The 21,068-nt window shown below is 40.0% G+C and overlaps 2 protein-coding genes and 1 non-coding gene across 3 annotated transcripts; 1 reads left to right on the forward strand and 2 right to left on the reverse strand.

Annotated features, from left to right (window-relative positions):
- Positions 1-239: 239 nt before the first annotated feature.
- Positions 240-326, reverse strand: trnay-gua (transfer RNA tyrosine (anticodon GUA)). Its single transcript is given in 2 exon segments — positions 240-275; positions 290-326. It is a non-coding gene; the product is annotated as a tRNA-Tyr (tRNA).
- Positions 327-3,220: 2,894 nt separating this feature from the next.
- On the forward strand, positions 3,221-13,006 carry LOC101155107 (netrin-4). The gene is made up of 10 exons (XM_004069925.5): positions 3,221-3,948; positions 4,149-4,705; positions 5,862-6,134; positions 6,236-6,362; positions 6,593-6,781; positions 8,433-8,640; positions 8,749-8,861; positions 8,983-9,051; positions 9,876-10,049; positions 10,129-13,006. Exons 1-10 carry the CDS (start codon positions 3,849-3,851, stop codon positions 10,269-10,271), a joined length of 1,953 nt encoding a protein of 650 aa, XP_004069973.1. The 5' UTR covers positions 3,221-3,848; the 3' UTR covers positions 10,272-13,006.
- LOC101164722 (methionine aminopeptidase 2) lies at positions 12,694-19,937 on the reverse strand. Its single transcript, XM_004069538.5, has 11 exons — positions 19,736-19,937; positions 18,995-19,111; positions 18,760-18,822; positions 18,345-18,447; positions 17,975-18,136; positions 17,637-17,818; positions 17,333-17,427; positions 15,835-15,931; positions 15,651-15,754; positions 13,516-13,631; positions 12,694-13,418 (listed from the first exon to the last, which is right to left on the reverse strand). The coding sequence occupies exons 1-11, from the start codon at positions 19,899-19,901 to the stop codon at positions 13,166-13,168; spliced, it is 1,458 nt and encodes a 485-aa protein (XP_004069586.2). The 5' UTR covers positions 19,902-19,937; the 3' UTR covers positions 12,694-13,165.
- Between the last annotated feature and the right edge of the window lie 1,131 nt (positions 19,938-21,068).

Genomic DNA, 21,068 nt, shown 5'->3' on the forward strand with positions numbered 1-21,068 from the left:
CATTCAACCAACCACGGACATTGTTGGAATGGTTCATTTACAAAGAAAAACGTTATTAATATTCAATGACACTAAACAAAAACAGCACTTTGGTCCTACCAGAGACTGGTTCACATTATAGAACGTATTATAAATCTTTTACATTTTACACTATTAAATTCATGAAGGTTATTGTTGTCGGTATTATTGTGCGATAGAAACAACTTCAAAAAAAAATCCAAAAGCAGAAAAAATTTACCTCCTTCGAGCCGGATTCGAACCAGCGACCTAAGGATTTCAGCTTCAGCCTCTACAGTCCTCCGCTCTACCAACTGAGCTATCGAAGGGGCGCTGGTAACTTGTTCGACGCTCGGTGGAATTATACCTACATGTCACACCTACACCCATACCCCCACATATTCAGGCTTGTAATGCAATGTGCAAAGTCCCTCACCCACAGCTGCTAACTCAGACTCGACGAACTTTTACTATAACCAGTTGCATGTAATTAAACTCCGTAAAACTACTATGACTATGACAACTATGACTATGACTACTATGACTTTGACTTTAAAAAAATAACATATTAAATAACCCTCACATAATTTCTAAACATAAAACCCTTTTTTTGTCTGCTTTTGAATTGGGTTCCAGACGTCCTTGTTTGAGGTTTCATGGAGGTTCTACTTTCCCCACTAGGTGGCAGTATACCCTCACAATAAGGTCACAATGCTATCAGAGAGCACTCTTTCTTTTTCTTTTCTTCAGAATGACAACAAAACAATCTTTTTCAGGACAGAAAAACAATAAATAGGGCAACAGAGTCTCCCCTGTTGTTTTGACGTGTTAAAGACATTTAAAGGTATTGAAACGTTTTTTTAATTTTTTTTGTCTGATCAGGCTTTATATTGCCAACAATCCAGTTTTTTCTTCTTCGTTTAAATTCTGATGCTTTTTTCTCCTCACAAGTTGAAAGTAACACTACTCGCAATACAATACATAGCAATTATACCAACGCTTTGCATTTTGTTTCTAATTTTATGTTCTTTAAGTGCACAATTTTACCATCAGTCTGGGGACAGGAGATGAATAATAGCTTTGTGTCTAACTCTTCTAGTGCATTGGCAGCAATGATTTTAATGTGCAATGTCAAATAAATTAACAAATAAAAAATTAAACACAACACTGAATTTTAACTCAAATAACAGTTTTGACAAGATCTGCCAAACAAAATCTATTTTCTATTTGCTGAGCCCCTGAGGCCACTAGTTGTGCTTTGATCTGTCTTTCTCAACAAAGTATCACCTCATTTCTGGACTATGTGCCAAGGCCTGGCCCTCTAAGTGTTAAGAAAACGGGTCAGACTGCCAGAGCATAATATATAAAAACTATAGGATTTATATATTCTGAAATGATCTAATATAACGGTATCTAGGGATATGTGTGAGGATGTTTTATCTGTTATAAATGATCATTTTCACACATTCTCAGTTTATGAGCAAATTGTGGGGTTGGAATTTCAGCTGTTTTCCTGTTCTTGGCTTAACAGGCAAAAAACCCCACAGTTTAATTTTTATATTGGTTTTTGTCATGGTGTGGTTCTTTGTTTTCTTTTTAGGCCATATAATAATATATTTTTTATGGCAACAGATGATTTCAATTAAGAGCAAATTAGCAAAAACAACAGAAAAAGCAGATGCAACACGACTATTGGAAACACAAACACTTCTCCTTATATTTGTCCTCTGCTGCTGTTAAAGCCAAGATGTGCTGTTACTTTTTTTTATCTTGTTAAAAAGTACTCTATAACCGCTTCAAGAAGGCCTGAATCGTTGACTTAGCACATTTGATTTTTTTTCTCCACAAATCAATTTACTATAAACCATTGGAAATATCAGGGCTGCATCTGGCCTTTTTACAATCACATGGATCTGGCTTTAGCGTTGTTGTGCAGAAGAGCAGAGGGATTACTAGCAAAGGTTCAGTGATCTTAAGGTGCAAGGTGACAGAGAGGGGAGGAAGGACCCATTTCCATTTAGAGTCTGGAAATAAAGCTGGCCTGCAGCCCTGCATCTGTCATCTTAACCAGTCTTAGGATGAGGAGACCGAGGAGGCAGAGCAGGCTGAGGAGATTCATGCACTTTTTTGCCAGTCTGCATCAAACGGGATGGGAAAGGGTAAAGATAAAGAGGTGAGAGGACTTTTAATCCTTTCTCATTAGTATGCTTATTGAGCCTCTGTATTTATATACCGTAGTTACTATTTGTAATAAACATAAAAAAGCTCCCCTCTTCCGATAAAGTACTATAGAACATAAAAAAGTTGAGTAAAGATGCAAACAACAAAAATAATCTTGCACAACCAGAACCTTCTTCTCCAACTTTTAAACAACAACAGACTTTATTTTGAAAGAAAAAAATAAAAATTTGGATCCTGGTGGACCTAAAATGTATTTAAAAAAAGCTGTTATTTAGAATATGGTTTATGGGCTTTTTTTTTTTTTTTTTTTTAGAAAAGTCTGCATCTTTGCTTCATAACAAAGTTCGAACCTTTTTCAATCAGTTTAGTTTTTACCTGATCATCCCAGCATTTGAGCCTTTTGACTACATCATGTTAACAACATTTTTTTTAAATGTGATGTTTTTGCTCTATATTTTAATGGTTTTCCTCAATAGTTTTTCTATGATCCAAATCCGGTCATCTTTGACCTTTTTGTTCTGTTCCATTAATATGTTATTATACATTACTTTTGGAATGTGTTTTACCCAATACTTTACCAAACGAGCTTTTAGCTGACTGAACTTATATGGTTACAGGTTTTTTGTATTTTTCCTTTTTTGGTTTTTACATTTGTGATTTTGAACTTGTTTGTTTCATTGCTGAATGATGCTTATAATATATTATATGCCTATGATTCACATCAGTTTTGTGTTTTTGTGTGTTTTCAAGCAGTCAGTGTTGATTTCTTATTTTCTGATGACTTGCTAATAAGGATGTAAGATGTTGTTTTTCCCCTCTTTTCTTTCTGCTTTCGTCCACTCATCCTATACTGTTTGGATAGTGAAATCGTGATTTGGCCTCCTAATTTAAAGAAAAAACAAAACAAAACAGAACAAAAAAACCCGAACGATTATTTTGTTAGTCTGGCTCAATCAAAATCATGTAAAATTTAAAGATCAGGGCTCTGAAGTTTGAGTGTAAAGGAATTTGCCTTTTATGTGCATGGCTTTCATCCTGTCAGGGGAATACAGCCCAGTCTGGCCAAGATTAGACATCCTTCCTGCAACATTTTTCATGGTGACTCCAGGGATTTGAAGGTCAAAAACCATAAAAGATGTATTCAGCGTGAACACCTCAAGATGAAGTTTGATTGATAATCTGGAAAGGACTCAAACAAAGCATGCAAGTTCAAAAGCATGCAAATCATGAGAGTTGCAATAATCCAGGATTACAAGGACATTTATGAAAGAGGGCAAAATAATGCGCCTGCCTTACTACGCGTCTGATTTCCACATGTATCCATCTGATTACGTCTGAGGTTGTGTATCCAGTCTCAGGAAGGTGGGAATGAGCAAAGAACCTGTCATTTTGAAAAATCTGACTCCTGGACGGGGGGAGTGGTCTGGAGGACAAAACCGGAAGAGGGCGGTGCAAATTTCCTTAAAATGCCCAACATGTCAAAGAGAGGCTGTCCTGAAGTGCAAATGTGGGGCTCACACATGACTCAAACCATTTCTTAAGAGACATTTCCACATCCCCAGCAGACAGACATAAGCTGTAGGTGTTGATATGTCTTCAGCACAGCCTTTTGGAAATGATTCTTCAAGGATGGAAAGGAGCTTGTTCTTAATAATGCAGAGTCCTGCCTCATGAAGCCTCTGCAGGGAGTTTCTGTGGACTTGAGCAGCATGACCCTGTGGGCCCTGCTGGTCATTTTCCCTGTGTGTGCATCGTCCTCTCTGTCTTTAGGTGAGTCTCAAAGTCCTCGTTTTTTACGCACAGAAGAAAGAATAAATGGGAGTCATGATTTGACATGACCATTTTTGAAATTGGTTGTCAGAGTCTTTAACCAACTATTTTTAACTGATAATTAGGGATACAACCTGAATCTTTGGGTTGTTCCTGTATAAATCCAATGTGTTATTAATTTATTCATTTTATTTTACCAGGGATATCTGAGGAGAAGGACCCGATCACCAAGCGCGCCTGCTTTGATCGAGCCTGCAACCCCCGCATGGGTAACCTGGCTCACGGCCGACTTTTACGCACGCGGTCAGAGTGCGGCTCCAACACTTCCGAGCCCTTCTGCTTCTTCACGCAGACCTCTGCGCCCCGCCACGGCGAATCCTGCTCCCCCGCAAAGTGCAGCCTGTGCGGCTCCTCCATACCCGGACACGCGCACCCTCCTTCCGCCATGAGCGACTCCTCTTTTCTCTTCCCCGACACCTGGTGGCAGTCAGACGGGGAGATTGAGGAGGAGACGCTCCAGCTGGACCTGGAGACGAAGTTTCTCTTCACTCATTTGATCCTAGTATTTCGCTCCCCGCGTCCCGCTGCCATGGTGCTGGAACGCTCCCAGGACCACGGACGCACGTGGAAGGCGCTCAGATATTACGCCTGGAGCTGTGAGGAGGTTTTTGGAGTGGCTGAGGGTGCATCTGTCACAGAAAGTGGCGCAACTTGTACTTCTAAGTATTCTGGAGCTTTTCCGTGCACCAGAGGAGAGGTAAGATGTTTTATGTCAATATGAGAAATATGATTGACACATATGTGAAATGCAAAATAAGTCACAAAGAAACACATGCAACATTGAACAAAGATTTAATTTTACCACAACAAAAAACAGACAACAACAACCATAAAAAACAGCTGATTAATTTGGGAGGAGTATATCCAACCATCCATGTATTTTCAGAGCCCAATGTTTCCTTTGGGTAACGGGGTTGCTGGAGCCTATAGCTACTGTTAGGCCACCAGTCTGTTGCAGGGTCGGGGAAGAGTGTGAATACACCTGAACAAGTTGCCAGGCTTTTGCAACTCATGTCAAAAGTTAATTCACTTTAAATTTGGGCATTAGATTGGTTGGAAAAGTGCAGAGATAAAACAAGCAAAAACCAAAGTCTGATGAAGAGGTGTGGTTGATCTTCACTGGGGCGAACCTTCCAAAGACTCACTCAGTTTGGTTTCAGACGTACATTCTGCATCATCATCATCGTCATCTTTCTCCCAGCTCAGGTTGATTAATGAGCTGCACTCAGACAGACTTTTGGGAAACATTTGTTTCACCCAGGCTCTGAGCTCCTCTCTTTGCTGACTGAATACATGTCTGGTCTCATAATTACTGTGTTGCTTGTGTGGTCCAGCTCTCTGGCGTAAGCCCCTCACCTTCTGTATTTGTCCTCTGTCTTACTAAACAGCTTACGAGTCTAAAAGTGTTTTAATGTGAAGATAAAGAAATGTGCTCTTAAGTTTGAAACATTTAATGGCCCTGTGTCTACACGTGATTTAGGACTTATTCTTCTCGTAATTGTGTTCACACAGGCAAGACAATCATTGGATTTTGCTGTCCAATTCGCCTGTTGAGTCGGGGATTTAGTAGCTTATAAAATCTGTACACAGTCTGTCTGTGTGTTGCTTTCATTTCTAAACTTTCTGCATGGTAAGCATTTAACAAGGCAGAGTGGGAGGGAGCTAGGCGTTAATATTTACTCAGGAGATGCCTACCTTTTCTAAGTTTAGCAGCTGGAGCAACATGAAGGGAAAATCAGACAAACGTTTTTACTACTTTTGCTTCTTGGAACAGTTTCTTGTACACATCCTTCAAAAAAACAATACAAACATTTACCTTAGGCACTTTGGATGTCCTGTCTGTTAATTCTCAGGTGATTTATCGAGGCTTGTCACCTTGGAGCTCAGTAGATCCCTATGGGCCGGTTGCTCAGGACCAGCTAATGATCACCAACCTCCGAGTAAAACTTTTGCAAAGGCAGCAGTGTCCTTGTTTGACTAAATCTTCAGAGGTACCTGTCCACCCTCCGGACCACTACGCCATCTACGATTTCATCGTCAAAGGTAGCTGCCTGTGCAATGGACATGCTGATCAGTGCATACCAGCCAGAAGCTATCAACCCAACCAACAGGGGGTTGCTAACATGGTGAGTCCAACATTTTCTCCAAATGAAACCAGTGAACAGCGTGTTGGCATAGATGCTCTGTTGTGAGAACCTGCTTGTATCTTCTGTCGTGTCCACCCAAGGTTCACGGGAAGTGCGTCTGCAGACACAACACAGCCGGCGATCACTGTGAGCGCTGTGCACCTCTGTTCAATGACCGGCCGTGGCAGGCGGCCAACGGCATCATGGGTGCACCGCACGGATGCCAGAGTGAGTGATGGGGCAGGGAAGTCAGATGCAGATGGAGTGCATGGCGCTTGTCTTGAAAATGGATGCAGAAGTCATAAATCACATTCAACCTTTGTGACGCCGCTGCACGATAGAAAACAGAGCAGCTCCATCTTTCTGCCTCAGCTGTTGTAAATGTTTTGAGTTCTGTTACCAGGTTTTTTTTTTTAATCTATATTTTTTGTTCATTTTCTTTATGTGTCTGACCCAAGAGTGCAAGTGCAACGGCCATGCCAGCAACTGTCACTTCAGTCGGGGGCTGTGGATGGCAACCGGTCGGCGGAGCGGAGGCGTTTGTGACCAGTGTCGCCACAACACAGAGGGCCGCCGCTGCCAAACCTGTAAGAGGGGCTACTACAGAGATGCAAGCCGTCCGAAGAATGCAGCAGATTCCTGCAAACGTAAGAGCAGATAATGCCGACCTCCAGTAGGGCGGGGCAGCTGTGGGAACAATTGTTGCTCTCCCTGCTGCTCATTAATTGGATTGCATGCATCCAGCCAATCAGAATCTAGAAAATGTGGTTAGAAAAACAGCAATTGTTCTCACACATAGAGTTGTAAGACCAAAAAACATAATTTTTTTCCTATAGCCCCAAATTTAATGTTCTCACAGTTGTTTTTTCCACATAGAGCTAAAACTTTAGTTAAAAATCAAGCATCTACACTGACTTTAATCTCAGTGAGTGCTTCTAATCATAAATTATATTCGTCTGCCTAATATTTGAGACTTTATTTCTGCAGACAACTCAGAAAAAGACACATTTGGGGTTACAGAATTGCAATGTCCTAAGAAAAAAAGACACTTTTTCTCTTCCTCTCTGCTTTGAGTGGTAGACAAATGTCTTGCTTCTGGCAGGACCTGAGCAGACTCTGATCTGTGCAGATGCGTGCCAGATGAATATTCCAATCTAGAGGTGTGGCAGATGATCTGAGCACGGCCTTTCCTTCCAGACCGCCAGATAAAAACACATAAGCTGATACGAGTTTCCTTCTTCAGACAGTGATAAGACAAGATCTCTTCATCCTGCTCTCCAGCAGGAACACCCGTCACTCCAACAGCGTGACTGGTCTTGAATGTGACTGTTAGTTACATCAAGCAGTGAAGGAATTTCTCAGGCCCCACTCGAGCAGGACTCTTCTTTTTTTGCCCCCCCCCCCCCCCCCCCCCCCCTCCCAAGACAAGCAACAGGATTTTTGAATGCAAACATTCCATTTTTGGAAATAGAGATGGGGGGGGGGATAAAGGAAGCATGAATTGAAGTATTTTTGAAGCAGAATCAGAATGTGCTTTGATTATTAGTTAATTTTAAAAAATGCGTCTACATTTTTTACTTTTTAATTTAAAGTCCCGCTAAAATCATTTTTATAGTAAAAATGTTCCCAGTGGTATTTTATGCCGTTTTAAACCATAATATAATATAACTGTTTCGTTTTCTAGGACCTAGTTCTTGCAGAGTGGCAGTAATTTGCCTCTGAGTTGTGGGCAGGACTTCCAACACTTCCAATCATCCCTGTCTCTACATGATCTCCAGCCAGCTCATAGCTCCTCACACGCCCAACTTAACATTACTGCTGAAACAAAAGTGGCAAACAATGCTGGAGCTATCCAGCTGTACTGTTTTGAGCCAGATACCAGCTCAGACGAGGAAATCACAGACGTACATGGACATTTGTGTGCTAGTGAATGCATCAGAATGAAGCAGAGCAGGAAGCTTGTGGCCTGCCAATTTTAAATTTTACACAACTATTAACGTTTTCAAACAGGATTTTTTGTCTGCTTCTGATTCACCACGATTTGAAAAATGAAATACTCAGAAATGCAATTTTGAGCTAAATGTTCTTTATTTACGTCATCCATCATGAGAAAAATGACACAAGATTCTGTTAAAAACATTAAACACAGGTTTCCTTGGAGTAGATATTTAATTTTTTGGTCCTTTTAATCCACAGCTGGGGTTTATTTTGCAGTAATGCATAGCTCTGGGTAACATTTAGAACATATGTGAGCAAAGAAGATGATGTTTTGTGCTCTTTCACCTTTTTGCTTTGCAGCCTGCACCTGCCATCCCATCGGCTCTATCTTCCAGGCCGATGGCCATCTTTGTGACCCAAGCAATGGGAATTGTACTTGTAAGCCCGGCGTTGGGGGCCCCCAATGTGATAGATGCTTGATGGGACACTGGGGGCTGCATGAGCACGGCTGTCGTCCATGTGATTGCCTGGGGGACTGCGACCCCTACACTGGAGACTGCAGTTCTGGGTAAGAGCCAAGTCTGTGTGTGTTGACAAAAGAGAACTAGGACAATAGTGATGATGTGGAGCCTTTTCTGGAACACTGAGTGGAGCTGTTTGTACCTGTGTGGCTCAGCTCTGATGTGGAGATCCTCTATGCAGCCGCTGACCCCGAGAGACAAAGCAGCAATAAGAGTGAGACGGCACTCTATAGGGGAGAGGAGCTTTTCTCTGCACTGCACCACTCTGGTGAGGTCACAGTTAACACACTGCACACTTAAAAAAACATTTATAAAAATTGGGGCTATTCTTTGGGTGAAGTTTGTGGGAGGAAATTAAACCATTGATGGCTTTGCTTCTTGCTTTCCAGTGAAATGTGATTGTGAGGAAGTTCCTTTTGGCAGTCCTAAACACTTCTGTTCTGCAGAGTTTGACTACGGTGAGTGGACGACCTTGAAGAGACCTTTTAACCAGAACTGTGTAAGCCAATCACATCAGAGAAGCCAGTCAAGAAAACAATGGACCAGATTTGGTAATCAGAAGATATGTAAATGTTTACAAAAAACAGTTTGAACCAAATTTAGGTGAAACTTAATTGTATCTTCTAGTCTACAACAGAAACATATGTTGTGTCTTAAATGTTGTCAAAAGAATGTGATAGGGAGCTTTGTAAATAAATATTCACAGTAAAATTCATTCTTTCCTCAATTTATGTATGATATTTTATGTACGATATGTTTGATATGTTCCGTACAAACGTTTTTTAACCTTATATAACCATTCGTATCATATTTGATAAACACATTTCCGAAACCATCATCTTCTTAGCATGATCCAAAGTTTCCTTAAAAACCCATTAAATAGAACTTGGTCCATGTTTCTTTTGGCCACTTAGTTCATCATCATTCCACTAGGGGCAGTAGAAGGATTTTTCCTGCTCATTTCAAAATGGCTGCTTCCATGAGTTTTGCTCATTTTCCTCTTTGTAAAGAGAATGGCTTATCTGTTGTTTTTCATGCTTTTAAATGACAACTTGCTGAATGGAAAAAAGGCTAAATTTGTTCATATTATATATTTTTTATAATACAATTACACCACGTTAAAAATGTGTTGATCAAATTTGAGTCAGTGGGTAAATAAGATGCTTTTTCTGGACATTCATGTCAACATTTTTACATCTTAAACTATCTTTGGAAAAATCAAGGACAAGCACACCTAAATGAACTTTGATGTCATTTGTTTGATGACTTACTTGTGTTGCAGTGGTGGTGGTTAAGGTAATGTCCGCTCATGACAAAGGCTCTCACGTGGAGGTGGAGGTCAAAATAAGGAAGGTGTTGCATCAGAGACCACAGATGAAGATTCAGCGGGAAAGTGTCACCCTTTACCCCGAGTCCTGGACCATCCGTGGCTGCACCTGCCCCATTCTCAACCCAGGTCGGCAGTCATTGCCAACAGGAATATTGCTTTCTGGCTGCATAAGTTCACTGACCCTTTAAACTTTTCCCTTCCTCAGGATTTGAGTATATAGTGGCCGGTCATGAAGACTGGAACACCGGCCATCTTCTCATTAACACCAAGAGCCTCGTTAAACCATGGAAACCAACCCTCGCCCGCAAAATTCTCAACATACGCAGAAAATGTTATGGTTATACGTGAAAAAAGTTCAACAATGACAGGAGGTGCTGGGGTGCTGTTGGGGACACACAGACACATTAGGAATTACTTGGACACTAAGCCCATTGACTTGTATTTTCTATTTGTAAAGTTGTAGCAACTGCAAACCCTTTGTTTGCCTTGTTTCCATTAAAGTTGATGTTCAGTGCAGAAATATGTTTCCTGGAAAATAGCAGGAAATTGTGTAAAAGCAAAAGTTGAAATTTTGCAGGTTTTAGACATTTTGAGGTCAATGATGAAAGAAATACCAGAAAAAATATATTTCCAATTCTTGCCTAATGGAACTTAATCTTAACAGCTTCAAGTCATCCTGCCACCTCACCAAATCCCACATCAGTTTGCTTAAATAGTTTAGACTGAAATTTTTGAGACTTTTTTAGACTTTTCTTAAGAACTTCTCATTTTTTTGTGGCTAACATTTCCCAGATATTAGGATTAATTTCTTAACTGAGAGCTAATGTACAGTTTCAAATCTTGAGGGCTAATTAAAACTGAGTTTGAATTGTTGGAAAAACATTGCCAAAACTTTATTCAAATAGCAGAAATTGTTGCTTGTTTAGTGTGCACTTTTGAACAGGGAGGAAATTTAAAAAACTACTTCTTTAAATTTAGTGTTTGTTATTTTAAATGCATGGGGAGCTTGACTCTCCACCCTAAACATAAAACACATACAAAACTCCAAGCATATGAATGACTGTAAGAGTTTCAGATAAAGACGTTATTGTTCATACTTGACTTGAGTAATGCCCATCTTTGGCTAAAAGAGAAAAACTCACTAATTAAAGGTTTGTAACCTCTTAATTCTGACGCGTTAATCAAAAAATAAAAAAGTATTAAACCGCTTTGTACTGTTAATCCAACAGAGTTCAAAGTCTTCCTAAAGTCTTTACGCAGAAGCTGAATTACACTTATGTAAAAATATGGGATTTTTAAAAGTTATTTAAAATAAATAGAAAAGTCAGTGTTTAAAATAGGATGAACTTTATTAATTCCTTTGGGGGAAACCCAGGAGGTTTAAGGCTTCATCAGCACCAGCATAGCACCACACGCACGACCCCCCCCCCCCCAAAGAAATACACAACACGAGAGGTAAAATGAGACGGCGACAAAAATAACTAAAAATGCAAAGACAATATTTGCTGTCAGGATGACACAACAGTAATAAATTAGCTGCTGTGTTGCATTGTTCTTTTTCCTATGGGTTCTCCTTCGTTTCTGGAAACAGAGGAGCTTTTAGTGCTGGCTTTCCGAAACAGCAGAAAAAGCTGCTGCAAAATTGGTGGCTCCTAAGGAAACATAAAAAATGTTTATATATGTCACATTTCTTGTGCTAAATATCATCAGAGCGTTAAAATATAGAGGACTTTAGTCATGAACGCATTTCTGAGAAAATTGTTACACAAATACAATAATATTTCTTTGACTTAAACTCTGGACTTAATACAAACTCCAGCAGACTTTACTGCGAAAATCAAGGACACTTGTTGGAATTTGGTTTCTCAATGCAGTTTAAACCCTTGTGCTATCTTAGATGACCCCACCCTTACTTTGAGGTGTTATTCCTACCATGACAAAGGTGGATAAAGGTGGAAAGATTTCATGTAATCCATGGACACCAGTGAAGATCACAAAACATTGAAGAAAAAAAGGTTCAGCACACTGTCAGGTGGGTTTAGATGACCCAACTCCCAATGTTAAAGTGCCTAGGATAGCACAAGGGTTACAGGCAAATGCCATTAGGGCTGCGTATCAATGCCAAAAAGACTGAATCGAGTAGGTTTTGATGTGTGAGTTCACAATTCTATTCAATTTGATGAGACTCAAGTAAATATGCATGTTTTTCAATTTACACTTAAAACCGAGTTTTTCTGATAATTAGGAAATGCTTTTTTCATTACTATGTAAATCTGATATAAGGTGGAATTTCATTTAAAAGGTTAAGAAATTCTTTACTTAAGAAATATTTCTAGACAGTTTTAGCCTGAAAAAATAAATAAAGATAATAAAGATAACTTAAAAAATCAATTCAATGAATGGATATTGCAATTGATTTGAAATCAATTATTCCCCTTTCTGAACTTATCTTTATTTTCCTTAGTAATTTTGTGTTTTTAACAAAAAAAATGACTGGTTTATTTGGACAGAAATAAAGAAATGGATAGCTGTATAGTCTGAACTAGTGTATAGGTCATTAACAACAGTTGAGCAAACTTTACATTTATTCAGTAGATAATGAACTTTGCTAAATATGCATTCTTAAAAAAAGATCATAGTAGAAGCAAAAAATTCGTTTAAAATAACAATATAAGGGTTTATGAATAGAGTTATTATTTTGGGCATTTTTAATGTATGCTTCTAATCTTAGCCACAAACCATAATTAGGAGAAAAAAATGCAACATTCAGTGCAATGTTTATCACAATTTATTCTTTATAAACTGTTTAAACCAAAATAAAGCAATACATTTTATATATGTTAATATATATTGATATATAATAAAAATGTATGTATGTATGTATGTATGTATGTATGTATAATTATAATAGCACTTACTACCTTTGCAAGACATTGAAACATATCTTGATTAGAAAAGGTTCTTTTTTTATAATGATTATTTACTTCTAAATTTTCTGCATGAATCCTAAAAGCGGCTCACACAACTTAAGTTCTTCGCTTCACTCCAGCATTTTTGTTTACAAATAAAAATACAAAAACTATTGCCAGCCCTTAAGGGGTTTGTTTTTCTTAGCCTAAAACAATTTCCTTACTATATTGAAGCTGTGAGGAAAAGTTGACTAATTGCTGTCAGTCTTCGAAGGCTTGTTCTTGCTGACTTGTCATGATACTCTAGGTTTGCATTGAATTTTTGCAGCATGCTTAGTAGTCGTCTCCTCTGCTCACCACCTCCTTGCAGGTGGGCCTGAGTAGGATGGTGTGCTCATACTGAGCAGTGTAACTGCCCTTGATGTCGCAGAGGGGCGGGTACGGGTCTATGATGCCGAGGTCGCACAGATTCTTCAGGGCCATCAGGTACTTGCTCTCGCCAAGACGGTCCAGCCAGCGGCGGCAAAACGCCAAAGTACCAAAATTCTCATTGATCACATTTAGCAGATGTTTAGCCCTTGGAAGTCTGCAACACAGAAATGAGTGAGGACAGACGGACAGTGAGGTGGACACAGTAAAACATTATTAGAAGCTAGGTATGGGTATAACGTGTAAAACTGAACCTTATGGGCACATGGCCAACGCTGAAGTTTTTCATGTAGTGTGAGCACTCCATGTCGTCGTGGACTGCTCCTTTTCCTGTGCTGCCAAATGTCTCAATGGCGTAAGCTTCCCCCTCCTGAATAAATATCATCAGAGCGTTAAAATATAGAGGACTTTAGTCATGAACACATTTCGAGAAAATTGTTACACAAATACAATAATATTTCTTTAACTTAAACTCTGGACTTAATACAAACTCCAGCAGACTTTACTGCGAAAATCAAGGACACTTGTTGGAATTTGGTTTCTCAATGCAGTTTAACCCTTGTGCTATCTTTGATGACCCCACCCTTACTTTGAGGTGTTATTCCTACCATGACAAAGGTGGATAAAGGTGGAAAGATTTCATGTAATCCATGGAGACCAGTGAAGATCACAAATCATTGAAGAAAAAAGGTTCAGAGCACTGTCTTGTGGGGTCCAGATGACCCCACTCCCAATGTTAAAGTGCCTAGGATAGCACAAGGGTTACGCTTTATGCTCTTGTGGAGTAGCATGAACAAACAAAACCCCTTGTTATTGATATCCGTGACAAATAAACTGCATCCACTGCTGCCATGAAATGAAAACAACCTAAAACACATAGCGTAAGCATCTTGATGAATTCCAGTTTTCCTTTTAAACAGATTAACAGGCGCACAGGGATGATGCTGAGACAACCAACCCTGCTCTATGTTATTGTGTAACCTCCTGAGCCTAAACACAGTCCGTGATGTCATAAGATTAGGGGTTCAAACAGTCCTCTCAAAGAAATGTGATAAATTCATTCTGTGAGGCTTTAGGGGAGGAACCCTAGCAAAATCATATACTGAAACGTTGGAAGGATAATGTAGGGACAGGGACAAGACGTTAGGGCAGGACAGGAATTCTGATTCACCCAATGTGTTGCATATTGGTGCAAAGCCGATATGAAAATCCACTTTTCTCCACATCAGAATCAGCTAATTCACGTTATCTAAGCACTTCACTACTGTAAAGTATTGCATGTAGGGACAAGGCTGCTATCCTCTGCTTCAGAACCTTCTGGAATTATGTGAATTGCGTAAACAGTATAAAAGATTTAAAAACTGGAGCTAAAGCTCTGGTGTCAAAGGGCTAAACCAGATATAGGCTTATATAACATTAAAACAAAGTATTCAGCTCAAAACCACAAAAAAGAGGGTTATTCACTTTTAAATTAAGACCTGCACTGAAATAATTTGGTGATGTTCAGTAGAACAGAGTGGGGTCAAACTCCAGAAAAGACTGAGACTCTGCAGACAGAAAGAGGGTGAGGGAGGGTCTCACAGAACGTGTGACAAAAACCTCAAGTTGTCAGCTGCTGATGAGTTCATGTTCATCAAGGACAGCGGTGTTGTTTACGGAGCGCCTGAATGGCAGGGCTTCATTTGCATTTTGCATCTCTATCAGTGCAGAGTTGTTGTTGGGGTCCTTGTGGTATTGGCTGATAACGCCGCGACGCCCTCTGTCACTGCAATGGTAATCAGTCAAAGGCTCTGGCAGCCTCGCAGCACGCCCAGTTTGCCATTTCAGCCCTGTGCTGTCTGATCACTCCAGGGGTAATGGTACCGTTAGAACAACGGACTTTAGCTAAAAATACATTGAGAAAAACCGTCTCATCAGCACCTTCCATCCCCCACTATTATGTTACAAGGTAAAAAGCCTAACACAGCAAATTGTCAATTAAAACGCTCACTTCTGTCTGAACAAAGCTGCTGTGCCAGTGTGACAAAGCCACGAGTATCAGTGAACTCTCTGTAAATGTGAGATCTACCCGAGAGCAGCGCTCGTTTCAGGGGCTGGGGCTTTAGTATGTAACCATTCGACGCGGTTTGTAATTCCATTAAAAGAGTAATTAAAGTGTGGTGAGTGCAACAAAGAAGCTGTTGGAGCAGTAAATTTGAAAACTATTCCACACTCGGCTGTAACCTAAGCAGCCGAAAACTCTTCTAATTACACTTAAAAATGTAAGAGTTTTTTTATACTCAAGGTCAAACAAGAGGCTGCAATTTAAACAAGGAAAAAGGAAACTGTAGGGTTAGTTATGCACAAGACATCGTTGACCAAATTGAGCTGAACCAATATGGGTGCAAACCTCCATCTTTGTAGCCTCCCCTCCCTTCACTATAGGGACAGTCTTCCCTGAGTGTATCCTGTACTGTCCGATGGAGTGGCCATTGAGGTTCCTGATTGGCTTCACTGCAACAAGAGAGCACCACAAAGGCGTAACAGGTTAAATAGTTGTGTATGAACAAAATGCAAAGAGTGGCTCATTTTACCTTGATAGGTTTTCCCGTCTATCTCCACTTCATAAGACTCCATGACCTCCTGAATCGTCTCACCAACATCACACAGGCGCACATCAATTCCAGCACACTGGTGAAGAGTTCAGGCCCAGTAAGCAACACGTACTTATAGGTACTCATGAGTACTTCTAAATCTGTTCTTACTTTGATTATTTAATCATTTAATATCCCATCTTTCCTTGTTCCTATGCACAATCAAACCTATTTCTAGTTGTGATTGCTTTAGAAGGCAGAAATTTTAGATAACTCTCACAGCAAAAAAACTTGAACCGTAAACAATAAGTAATTGGGAATCTTATTATACAATAATCTTTTGAATAATAGATGGTCCGTGTTCTCTTTAGGATTACACTGTGGTCATAATACTTTTATAAAATGATAAAAAGTACCAAAAGGGGATAAATGACCAAACAGGAATTATTTTAAGTTGCTCAACTAACATTTCACATCTGCTGCAAAGCAATCTGATCAAAATTACTCCAAATTAAAGTCTTTTACATCAACTCCTTCTGTTTTTTATTCATTTCATGCTCCTTTGTTTGACTGTGTGCAGTGGAATGAGGCCAACACTATTTTCCAGAAAAACTGCAGGTGACATATTGTCCATGTTTCCCTTGAGGATAACACTGTCTGCTTACAGTGCAGGTTTGAGCAACATCAAGTCCTATTTAGACCCTGACATTTATTCTGAATCAGCCTTTTGTAGCACATTCCCACCAGAATTTCTTTCCATTGATGGTTCTACAGAGCTATTAAAAAGAAACTTCTAAACACACATGAATTCTTCTTACTCAAGTGTGACAAGGTACTGTTTACTTAGCTTGAACAGTGCTTTTGTATGACAATCAAAGCAGACTTATTGCTTAGGATACTCCGACAAGAAAGGTTAAGGATTTTTTAAGTACAAGGTTAAGTTAATGCAATAATCTTTACTGATTATAATCATCAAGCTCCCCACTTCGTTACAAGCACTCCATTTTGATACTAGACGTGTAATAAGTGATAATAGTTTCTGGAACATTGTAATAATCCTTTCTGATGACAATCAATAGGCAAGTCCATTTTGATACTTGACCTAGAATTTCGAGAATAATGTAAAGTAATTAATTAGAAGTTACAAACTGGACTATAATTATTATGTAAAAAACAACAACAATAGAATTGTTAAATAAAGCATCATAAGGGTGAGATTGTAAAATTTCTCTTCCTCCCACTATCTGTCATCAATTAATTAAACTCTTTTCAGAAAACTTCATATTTAATAAATTCAATTTGTCATGTGCTGTATGCATGAGCACAAATATATCTATTTATGATTAAGAGTATTAATAATGGGATCATTTACATGTACACGTAAATGTATTATCATGGAGGTGTATTTGTTTTACTTTTACATTTTTCAAACAGCCCAGCATGAAAATGATAGTAGAGGTAAATGCTACCAATCCCTGAAGGCAAAGAAGAGTGTTACCCTGATTCCAGTGTTGGTTGCATCTCTCACAGCCTCCAGCAGTCTGTCATACTTCGAATTGAAAGTGACAGTGAAGGCACAGTCAATTATTCGACCTGAAAGATCAAGTGACTTGATTAATTGTACCGCCTTTCCATGAGGAATCCAATTCTGCACTTTTAGTATTCTGACAAAAAAAGTCAATTAACTCCCCTAAACTGTACAATAGGAACTATAATGTGATCATTTTTTCACCATGTCACTGTAAATGGCAACTGGGGCAGCACATCAACTGAGCCACTTAAAAAGTTATTGGAGTTCTCACCATTGATGTGTGTGCCGAAGTCGATTTTGCAGACGTCATCAAACCGCAGTACAGTGGGGTCACCTGCGTTTGGGGTGTAGTGAGCAGCACAGTGGTTGATGGAGCAGCCGGTGGGGAATGCCAGGCCTGCATGTAGTCCATTTTCTTTGATAAGTCTCCTGGAACAGTCCTCCAGCTTTTCACTGCTCCAACAGAGAAGGGGCGATGATAGAAGAAAAGTGTAAGGAGAAGGTCGAAATCCCATTTCAGCTTATTCTCTTCCTTAACCTCTTATTTTTAACAAGCAGGACAAAGGACTGAATCAAGTCTCAAACATTACGTTTTAATGGGATTCTCACCAAATCTCAATCATGGTCATCCCGGGTTTGATCCAGCTCCTGACGTAGGAGCGCACCTGTCGGTGAGCCTCCGCCGCCTGCCTAAAATCACTCCACATCTCCTCGTTGGCTCTGTCCAGCGCTCGCTTCTCCTCACTACTGGTTCGCCACGCTGCACTGCGGCTGAGGGGTTTTTGCCCACCCAATGAATGACAATGACACATTGTTATCTCATTATACAACTCCTGGTAACCAGGACACAGCATACTCCTTTATTTGTGTTCATGTATCCAAGCAAGGCTCGGTTGGGTGTACATTTCTTAAAGATAGGGGGCCTAAATGACATCTTGGCAGAGCAGAAGATTTGTGTTTGAGTGTTTAGGTCACTTACCCATCTTTCGATGGGGGGTATTCACACTCCTCTCCCTTTGGAAAATCTCCGTTGGGATAGAGCTCACAAATAGGAACTGAGGGAGGGTCAGTTTGTCCCCTCGCTGTGGCCCAGATAGAGAAAAGCCAAAGCAGAAGGAAGGAGAACGAAAAAAAGGCAGGTTACCTTCACTGTATTTAAGACATTACTTCTGTTAAAGAGTCCAAAGGCATATTACCAAAAAGGGCTCCATGCCGCCATTTAAGATTTCTTTTCTGTTTATGTCAATGCTTGTGCATAAATGAAAGTGACTTGGCTGCAGATTTGTGCACTTCTGCATTATTTTCCACCAAAGACGGCAATTCCTGAAGTGTAACCCATCATGCAGATCAATTCAGAAAAGCACATGCTGCTAAAAGAAAAACCAACAGCTTACATCCTTTCTTCTTCTTTTTCTTCCTTTTCTTTTTGCCAGCTAAGTTCTCTCCCTCCTCTCCATCTGTTGAAAACGTCATTAGTTTCAGTTTGTAAAGTGAGACATATCAAGGGCCTTTAATAAAAATCAAAGATCAGATTCCAGATGTGGCCTGGTGAATCGTCACATTGCACTTTTTAGGAGCTCTAAATTGAGTGATGATGACTATCAGGATGAAGGTGTGATGAAGGGATACCTTCCTCCACCTCCTCAGCTCTTTCTCTTTCCTCCAGAGTTAGCTCGTCCAACTGTTTCATCACATCACCAACACCTTCAGCTTCCCCGAAGTCCTCCTCAGCGTCGTTTGCCCCTGCTGCAAAGTCATGGACACATCATGCATGTGCACACACAGGTGTTTGTGGCACGCACGCACACACACGCACACACACACACCAGTTATTTATGGTTAATACTCATTTTGAGAAAGTGCATTCTCCAGGTTCTAAACTTGGCAGGGCCCGTGAATAATTTCTTTTCTATACCTTGAGACTCAATGTCCTCAAGGGCACAAGTGCTTTGCAGCATTATGACACATTGCCATTCAGAAAAAGTGTTTCATGGACCACTGCTGACTTTGTGAAGGTAAAAGAAAACAACGTTGTAGTTCAGGAATATGAAGCAGCAAATGTATTTGATCATCTCACAAGTAAAAACTGATTCTTTCAAGAATTTTAGGAAAGTAGATGTTTATGAAACACTACTCGGCTAATTTAAGTCCCTTCAGCTTTCTGTCTGTTTAAATGATGAATAAATGTTGCATATATTTAAAAGGGAAATTATCAATTTGTTCAGAGTTGGGACAGCTGTGCATGAGTTCCTTCAAAAGTGTCCAGTTGCGCATGTTTTGACGCGCTACACTGAGTGTGTGAATAAAAACTGTGAATGCGCCTTTTAGTTTTCTTTAGTGATTCTATTAAACATTCAAAAAGTCTCTCACCTGCAGAGCTGTTCTTGCTCCTCTTCTTCCTCCTTCTCCTCTTCTTCCCTGCGTCCGCGTCTTCCCTGTCCTCGTTCAAGTCGTCTCCATTGAGAAGTTGAAGCTGCACTCCGCGCGGTGGCTGCACCTCCGCCATGCTCGCAGGCAGAGGCACCAAGTGACGCATAAGCTGCTGAGAGCCTCCAGTGGTCAAAGAGGAAGAGTGCGCTCGAGGCAGTGGAGCCAATAATCAGCTTTCAGATAGTCTCTCATTCTGCAACAGAGGATCTTTCACTTTTTTCCGTAAGATTGAAGGAAACCAGACCCCCCCCCGCCTTTTTTAAGGTGGGGGGCAGCTTTGTACATTAGGAAAAACCCTGTGAAGGGTTCACCATACACTATGACCATATATGACTATTTGAGCCTTTAAGACTCATAACCCCGTCTGTGTCCAGTGTCTCAGGTTACGTGGCGCACCTGACTGCGGCAGAAAAAGCGCAAACATGTTACCACAATGTCAAACTCTTCACGTTTCTGCAGTGATCTGCTGTTGTTCATTCAGGTGACATTACAGATTTCACCTTTGCTGTTGAAGCACTGCAGGCTTCACTGTAGACAGAAGTCACCCAGATACATTTTTTAATTGTTTTTTTCAATTCTTCAGTCCTACCCCCAAAACTTTACCCAATGCACCTGACTGTCCAGGAATCATAAACCCTCAGTTACACAAATAAAAGTATAAAAGTCTTTTTGGGATGTACAGATTCTTCTTTGGGAGGTAGACATCTCTGTCTTTATGGGTGGTTTGATAAAGACAACCCATCCTGCAGAGCCTTTAGTGATGCATTTTTCAGACATGTTTCTCACATTCCATCCATCTGCAATCTTTTATAATTGACGCTGATTTTGCAGACTGCACTTACATGCCTCCTTTTTTGTCTCAAAGGCGTTGTTTTTAGTGTTTTCTTTTTGTCTCCTTCCTGACCTTTAAAACCTGAAAGATCTTTCAGTGTAAACCACAGGTTTGTCCGACCTGTTTAAGAACATTCATGCAGGCACCTGCTCTATAATAATGTTTGAAAAATGAGATCTATTTCTCACAAGATAGCTAAAAATACTAAGCGACTAATGATTGTCTGCAGATCAAAATACATTTAAGATAAGTTTTGCACAGTCTTTTATGCAGGACAGTTAACAAAATGACAGAGAAAGTTGAATAATCTAGAACAAGAATTTAGATTTTTGCCAAATTTGCATGTGTTTTGACCTTGGTGGCAATATTTACCAAAGATTTTTTTTTAAACTGGGGAGAGCAACAGGTCTATTAGGGGTGCTGCAGTCAAACTTCCCTTTT

The sequence above is a fragment of the Oryzias latipes genome, chromosome 6, assembly GCF_053564925.1.
Source record: "Oryzias latipes strain Hd-rR chromosome 6, Olatipes_Hd-rR_3.1".
Taxonomy (NCBI): domain Eukaryota; kingdom Metazoa; phylum Chordata; class Actinopteri; order Beloniformes; family Adrianichthyidae; genus Oryzias; species Oryzias latipes.